This window comes from Silurus meridionalis, chromosome 12 (genome assembly GCF_014805685.1).
Source record: "Silurus meridionalis isolate SWU-2019-XX chromosome 12, ASM1480568v1, whole genome shotgun sequence".
NCBI lineage: Eukaryota > Metazoa > Chordata > Actinopteri > Siluriformes > Siluridae > Silurus > Silurus meridionalis.
In genome coordinates this window covers 2238045-2246744 of record NC_060895.1, presented here as the reverse complement: position 1 = coordinate 2246744, position 8700 = coordinate 2238045, and the positions used below count along the sequence as shown (strand labels likewise).

General features: G+C 38.3%; 1 protein-coding gene across 1 annotated transcript; it reads right to left on the bottom strand.

Moving 5' to 3' along the window:
- Positions 1-352: 352 nt before the first annotated feature.
- Positions 353-5412, bottom strand: LOC124395085 (galactose-3-O-sulfotransferase 2-like). The gene is made up of 2 exons (XM_046863687.1): positions 5004-5412; positions 353-3782 (listed from the first exon to the last, which is right to left on the bottom strand). The coding sequence occupies exons 1-2, from the start codon at positions 5121-5123 to the stop codon at positions 2796-2798; spliced, it is 1107 nt and encodes a 368-aa protein (XP_046719643.1). The 5' UTR covers positions 5124-5412; the 3' UTR covers positions 353-2795.
- Positions 5413-8700: the final 3288 nt, after the last annotated feature.

Here is an 8700-nt window from a genome sequence, read left to right as displayed (position 1 = left end):
GGTGATCATTTAAAAACATCAAATGATCACATCAACAGCTTTTCAGAACCGCATTTGATGGGAACCTATATGTATGACCTATAAAGAGCTTGTTTGTAAAAAAAAAAAAAAAAAAATGGCCTAAACGATCATGTGATCACTAAATGACCCCTCTCGCAATCTGTTCAGGGATTTTTTTTTTTTAATCCAAGACAGATGTATAAACATACAGTATGTCTGCAATAATCTTTGACACAATGTTTCTCACCAGTAGATGTTTAGACTTCACCAGCACCAAGATTTTCAAACTAAGATAATGTCGAGGTCATGGGCGAATAACCACAGTGTACAGTCAAAAACACACATACAGAGGTGTGTATCAAGTGTTTTTTTATTATCCCCATGTGCAAATCTACTCACAAAGTGGAAGTTCAAACAATTTGGAAAGTTAAACCTGAAAAAAGACAATTGACTCTGATGCAAAACAGATAGTAATAAAATAAACAAACACGATGTGAACCAAAGTAGTGGGACACCCAAGTTTTCCAGCCATATAAGCTTCTTCCCCAAACTGCTATTGTATAAGATATGAGAAAATGGTTTTCCATTCACTTTAACTAGAAGACCCAAACCTGCTCCATCATGACAATAGCCCTGTTTAAAAAGCCAGCTCTATGAGTGGAAGGGGTTGGAGTGGAAGATCTCCTGCTAAAGAGCCCCTAACCTACTGAACACCTTTTGGGATGTATATGAATGCAGACTAAAACTCAGGCCTCGTCATCTCACCAGTACCTGACTTTACTATCACCCCCTGGGGCTAAATGAAATCTCACACATCTCCACAAAATCTAGTGGAACATCTTCCCAAAATATTGGAGATTTTGATAACAGGAAATCGGGGACTAAATGTGAAATTGGAACACATTGCAATCTTATGGTCAGGTTGGCTATAAGAAAAAACTTTGGCCAAAGATTGTATTAATTAAAGCAAAAAATGTATATTCAAAATACAGAACCAGCATGTACTGAGAAACACCATCATTTTGTGATAGAATTTTATATTCAAAAGTTTAAAGTTCAAGTTAGATTTATTTATTTATTTATTTATTTATTTATTTATTTATTTTTACTAACGGTACTTACCAACATTGTACTTTAGCAATAAAATAAATATTCTGCCTAACTTACCTAGACAGACAATGAGGTGGATGGAAAGGTTCAATATTGTTTTGCAACAAAACTGTGCATTTGTTCACTAAAGTCCAAATGTAACAAAATTCTGTAGCAACAAAACTTATCAATTTATAAACTTTGTTCTTTTTTATTTCTCCAGATAGAGAATAAAGCAGGTAAAAAAGTTCAATTTTGCAATAAACTTAGCATTTTATTAGGTGACAAAGTGTAGTAGAATTTTTCAGCTCGTTATGAACAAAAAATGAAAGCTTCAGAATTTTGCAGACCGAGCAACATTTTTAAAGTTCAACTATTTTTGCTAGCTTTGCTAAACTTGCATTTTCTGCACAGTGTTATCCCAAAATCCAAGTTGTCTATTTTTCTTATTCTCTGTCTACTAAAATCAAGCAACAAACAATACATATGTCCTAACTCAGCTCTACTCAAAAAACCATATCCAGTACCATAATGTCAATTCTTAACTTGAGCACCAGTAACGTAACTGACAAAGTATATCATTTGCTGTAGCATCAAAGCTAAATGATCACTGAAATCATTACATAAGGATATAAATTCATGTTTTAACTAATAAATACAAATCTCACTAAGTTAGCAGGTCTTATAGCTCTTGATAAGAAACAGTATTTGTCGTATTCAAGTAAATATATAAGTGAAATGGAAACGTAAAAAAAGGCTACTAAAGGCAACACAGAGAAGTCAGTTTTTCTCTGAAGGTGACATTTGTGCAACACACAAGCATGTTACTGACAAACAAATAAATAGGAAACTGAGGAAAATGATCACACAATCAGTTTGGAAATGAAAACCATTTGATCTTTACAACACCAACAACAAAAAAGCTACATTTTAAATTTTTAGAAACAATGTGTGAATCAAATATCGTCAACTGAACCTAAAAAGTGAAAACGTTCTAGCCATCTATGCTAACAGACTGCAATTTTGTTTCGCTAATCAGAATGGTTATTGCAAAGGACCATGAAACACTTGGTGTTTCCATACTTTTCACAGGCGTTCAGCATTTGAATTACAATATCAGCATTTGATTATAATATTTAGATTCCAAATATTCAGATACATTGAATCATATATATGATACATATTCTCATTCGGAAGAATGTACAACCCGTATTTCCCGTCTCACAGTAAAAATTACGTTATTACTTATAGGATTTGGGAACAAAATGCATTTAGACTTAGGGCCAGTTTTCATCAGCATAATAGGTGTCCAAATACTTTTGTCCTAATTTTGATATAATAATAATAATCATAATAGCTATTTTTTAGCCTGGAGTGCTTAGCTTTCTGAAAATTCTACAAATATTACCCCTGGCTAACAACTTAGCTACGATTTTACGACCCAAGCCGGATCCAGCAAAGCTAATTGGTAAAACATAAATAAGAATCGACAACTGATCCATTTTGTGAAACTAGCATTCAAACTTCATTTGAATTTAATGTATTTGAGACCTTTGAACACATTCTTATCATATCTTCTCCACAACATAAAGAGGTCACTGATGTGTGCAGCAGCAAAGGCTAAGGCACGTGTAGCATCATTCGCTGTTCAACGTCACATCATTGGGTCTTTATGATTTGAATTGCTTAGCAATACCTTTAACATATTAAATATTATCTTTGGATAATGTAGGCGTGTCAGCTGCTTGCACATTATTGGATTGCGAGTTGCTGGTGTCTCTGAAAGAATCTGTCCTGCTTTGTGGAGCCAAGACACTCTTTGTAGCATCAGACATGCTGCTGTTTTTCTTAGCGGTTATGATGTGCTTAGGGGTGTTTTGGACCGTCGACATTTTAGCAGCAAGGCCAGGGAACTGTTTACCATACAAAGCCCTGGTGTACTGTAGTTCTGGTGTGACGAGACTCTGACAAAGACGGTGCGTGTCGTTGTCCAGTCCGGGGCGGATGTTATACCCCTGGATAATCGCTTGGCCATACTGGAATGGCTTCAAGGACAAATCATGTACCTCTCCTGGATCTACAGCTTTGCCTCCTAAAAGGCAGGTTTTCTCCAGGACCACCCTTCTGGCTCGAAGAAGCTCCAGTTCTTGTTGAAGCTTAGCCCGCCCTAGCGATGTGTCTATCCGCTTCCAGAAGCTAGAGTTAAAATGTTGGTACAGCCGCCAATCCAACGAGCTCCACTGCTTCACCTTTTCGATCATTTCTGCACTCAACGACTTGCGCGATTTCTCGCTTCGGCTGTTCAACCGGAATGACAAGATATCTTCCAGCGTCCAGCAGAGGGCATGTCGGAGCAACACCATAGACTCGTCAAAGTATTCAGAGATCAGGACCAGGTGGAATTCGCTTTCTATCGCTGCAATGATCGCTAAGCCTCGTTCATCCAGTTCGGCTGCGCTCGACACTGCAGAGTTGTTGAAGCCGAAGTCGAAGGAAAGGATGTTCCGAGCGTAGTGGTTATTACGCAAAGTACCGTTGTAGGAACGCCCACTGTCGAGCAGGAAATCCTCAAGGGTCCCAAAGCCGTGGAACGCGGGGATTGACTTGTAGTATGTGAACAGGGACTCCATCATGGATACTGGATTACGCATGATGGAGAAATAAAACGTGTCCTTGGGCATGACCTTTCTCACCTGAGAGACACATATTTATACATTTAATATATGACACATAATTCATCACTAATATTTATGGTTATCCCTCACTGAGGTATAATGGGGGATTTGGGGGCACATGTATGTCTTCGGTGTCCCGACAAGCACCAAAGATGTCCTGAACATAGGCTGGACTCAACCTGTGATGTGAAAAATCTTTAACCCATCTGACTAACTTACAGTCCAATAATGACCTCATGTATAAATATGAATAATATGAAGTAACCAAAGGTTGACTAAAATATGGCCCTGGAATCAGGGGGTACCATATCAGATTATGCAAATGAAATGTTTTTAAAACCAAATTTACAATCTGGTCATCACTGAACGTTCCTTTAATAATCCTGCTTTCTCTCCTGTAATGTCAGCTAAAGATGATCTCTAGGCTTGACCCCCTAAAGGCAGTTTTAATGTCAATTTTATCTCTATACAACTGCTCAGTTGTATAGATGTTGTCCAAGGGCCCAGCACTTTTGTGGTGCTGAAATCCAACATCTTAACCACTTTCCAAACACAAAATCCTTCTGCTTGGTGGCCATCTTAGAGATTTTGCCAAGCAGTACTTTTCCATTGAATTATAAAACATTCTCCTTCTTTCGGCTGCTCCCATTAGGGGTCGCCACAGTGTATCATCCGTCTCCATACCCCCCTGTCCTCTACATCTGCCTCTTTCACACCAACTACCTGCATGTCTTCCCTCACCACATCCATAAACCACCTCCTTGGCCTTCCTCTTTTCCTCCTACCTGGTGGCTCCATCCTCAGCATTCTTCTACCAATATAACTCATGTCCCTCCTCTGCACATGTCCAAACCATCTCAATCTCACCTCCCTCACCGTGTCACCAAAACATCCTACATGGGCTGTCCTTCTAATAAACTCATTTATTAAAAAAAAAGTTATTATAAACTGTACTGTTTGTAATTTAAGCAGTGGGGTGTAGCTACTCAAGATGCCCCTGGCTAATATTAGCTAGCTTGCTATTCATAACCTGTTAAGTTGCACATGTAGTCCATGTGCAACTCTACGCTCAAAAACTAATGACTTTTATGTATTGTTTTCCAGTTCAACCCAGTTCAGGCTTGATAATTAGCTCATGGGTTAAATCAAGAGAAAAGACCAAATCAGTTAAAATCCCCCCTTTAAAAAAAAAAAATGGAATTAGCCCATTTTCACACATAAGCATTAACATTTTCTGACCTCAGGCCCTCGGAAGCGCATGTGATTGCACATGATGTGGAACTCGGTCACTTGGTGAGACCTCACGCCCTCGACAAAGTGCGGCATGAAGTAGTGCGGGTAGAAGAGCTGGCTGTGCATGTTCACGGGCAGCGCGAACGTCAAATTGTGCGTGTCGCCATAACGATACAGGATGTTGAGGATGGTGCTGCTGGCCGTCTTGTGCGTTTTCAGGAAGACAATATGGCTCTTGGGTTGACATGCGCCATTTCGGATGCTAGCTCCAAGGCCAGAGGTCTGTTTTCTGTCGCGTCTCTGACCAGAAAATCGAGATTTGGGAAACCGTTTCGGAAGAAGGTCCTGCGATAAAATTTGGGTTGGAGATTGTTTCGAGACTTCTTCATCAACCAACGATTCTCCGTTCGGGTCATGTGATGTGTCTGCTTTACTCGCCGTTAGACTTGGGGTTACGATCGTCCTATATGTGCTGCTGAGATGTTGAGCTGGGGTTGTGTCCAACTCTTTGCTTGCAGGACCTGAAACCTGATTCAGCCTGTTATCTTTCTGTCACTCCACTGGAAACTGTGGAAAGTCGCTTGGTTTAAATTAAAGTTCCCCAACATAGACTGGGAATCTCCCTGCTCAAAGATCGGACGGTGGTCAGATGGTTTGGTCTTGTGTTTCCTGAGGGAACAAAAGATCCTGTTAGAACGTAGAGGATATTTGAAAAGTTTTTTGAAGCAATATTTTGAGAATCTGTGCTGAATCGTATTTGGTCCATTGAAATATAGGAATAAAGCTCACCGAGACTGACGAACTGCACTGAGTAACTGCAGCGCCACACACAGGACAGTCAGAAACATCAAAACATGCCATATAAACCTCAGGTGACTGCACAACACTGTTCTTACACACCTAAAACACACACACACAGATTGGGTGTAATACACACTTTTCGATTAGAAAGAAAGAAAAAAGGTATGGAAAGACAAAATCAAACGAAAGAAGAAAAATTTAAAGAAAAAAAAGAAAAATCATCTTTCAAAAAAGAAGACAGAATAAGAACTAAAGAAGGGGGGCAAAATGAAAAAAGAAGAGAAAGAAAATGGAGGAAAAATTAAAAGAAAGAAAACAATCAAAACATTCTTTCAAAAGTGAAAGAAAAGATAGAAATTATAAAAGAAAAAAAGATGTGAGGAAAAAGCACAAAAATAAAAGGTCTGGGGGATACAAAAATATAAAAGGGAATAAGAGAAAAGAAAGAAAGAAGGAAAAACTATTAAATTAAGAATTAAAGAAATAATGGATAGAAGGACAAAACAATCAAACAATTATAAAGCAAGAAAAACATCTAAAAGAAGGATAGAAACTAAAAAAGAAGAAAGGAACAAAAATATTTGAATGGAAGTGAATAAAAATTAAAGAAAGGAGGAGTAAAGAAAGAAAGAAAGAAAGAAAGAAAGAAAGAAAGAAAGAAAGAAAGAAAAACATGACAAAGGAAGAAACAACAGAATGGAATGAAATGACTAGGGGAAGAAAACAAGGAAAGACAGAGAAAGCATAAATTAAATGATAGAAGAGCACGAAAGAGGGGGACAAGAAAAGAGAAAAAAACCAAAAACAAAAAAAAGAGAAAAGAAAGATTACAGCTGAGTTTATGCAGATCTGCAGTTTTCATTCTTCACTTGAAATATTTTTCTACACAAAGCACGATTACATCAGCACCGACCCACCACACACACACACACACACACACACACACACACACACACACACACACACACACACACACACAAACACAAACACACATGCTCAGAAGCCCACATTGCTGCTGAATCAGCTGGTTTTGGAAGCTCTTCCTGTCTCTCTGTCGAAAACGTCAAATACTTCCTAATCTACTGCAAATAAACTTCTAAGCAACGTTCGAGACTCGAGAAAAAAAATAAGGAGATAAATTGAATAAAGAAAATGTGAGAAAAAAAGACAAATGGATACAAAAATAAAAGGAAAAGAAAAGAAGAGAGAAGAAAAGTGATTCAATAAAAAAAAAATGATAAAAGCACAAGATCAACAAAGAACAGAAAAAAGTACAAAAAAAATACAAAAATTTAAGTAAATGGAAGAAAAAAAATAAATAATAATGAAATTAATAAATAATATATGTGAGGGGGGAAAAATCTGAAAAGCAAATCCTCGCTAACAGGCGTCTGGACATGGAGAGACGGCCAAATAGTTTCTCGCTATCCCATAGGAACCTCGCCCGGTACGCCAGATGTTCAGGATTTCATCAGGGTTCCTTCGTTGGTGTTCCCGAGGTTAGAAGCAGGACCAAATCTTCCTGATGAACTATAAGAGGAATACAACGCATGGCCTATTTCCTGTTCTTATGATCCAAATTAGAGCAGCTGGAAACAGCTGGAAAACAGCCTAGCTTGCCGTGTTGCTCTGAAATCTCTCGGCGCAAAAATACAAACCGGTACAAGATGTGCTTCGAAACTTCTCGCTATAGAAACCGTGACGCATTTCACTGAGCATGTTGATACAAACTTTAAAATTGGGACCAAAGTATTTCCTTTTTAACCCGTATGTGGTTCTTCCCCAAACTGTTACCACAGAATTGGAGACACATAATTCCACAGGACACCTGTGGATGTGGGAGAACTTCACTTCAACCTGTTCCAGCATAACACAAAGCCAGCTCCATGAAGATGTCTTTTTTTTTGTAAAATAGTACAAAATAAATAAACATGACAATAATAATAAAAAAAATCATACTACTACTAGTATTAATAATAATAAAACTAAGGGAGAAATTCCAAAAAAAATTAATTTATCTGGATTTAGTGGATTTTAATGGATGATCTCAGATTTGATTTGTCTTCTTGTTTACTTGCTATAAACGGAAAAATTTTTATTATGAATAATATTCTCAATAAGAATGTTTATTTATTTATTTCTCAAGGCCTTTATGTACATTAATGCTAGCAAACTGTCCGTCAAACACGTCTCATAGCTCGACTGATATCAGATTCCAGGGATTGATTTGAAAGTGCAGGAGGTCACGTTCAGGACGTGAGTCTTGGCTGAGCCGAGGATACAAAAACATCCTCGTCTGAATTAATTACTCGAGCTTTTGGCTGCCGGTTTGCTCCAGCCTGCCGAGTAACAGGAGGCCTTCGCTACTCCAAAATCTGGCACAGATTCCATTCTGATTACACAAATCATCCTGTCCTGTCAGGGATTAGATTTCATTAACTACAGAAATAACATGAAAAAAAGGCACGACTCGACACAGATTTTTAACCACATGACTCCTTTTCTAAAGGAACTATTTGACTCAACTCTGATTTTGAACCGCTCGACTCTACTCAAAATTGAACTACTCATCTTTACTCCCAGTTGAACAATGAGACTTGACTCCCAATTGAATCACACCACTCAACTCCCAACTGACCCACTCGTCTTCCAGTGGAACTACTTGACTCCAAATTAAACTATTCATATTGACTCCCAATTGAATCACTCCACTCAACTCCCAACTGACCCACTCGTCTTCCAGTGGAACTACTTGACTCTCAATTGAACTATTCATACTGACTCCCAATTGAATCACACCACTCAACTCCCAACTGACCCACTCATCTTCCAGTGGAACTACTTGTCTCCCAATTAAACTATTCATACTGACTCCCAATTGAATCACACCACTCAACTCCCA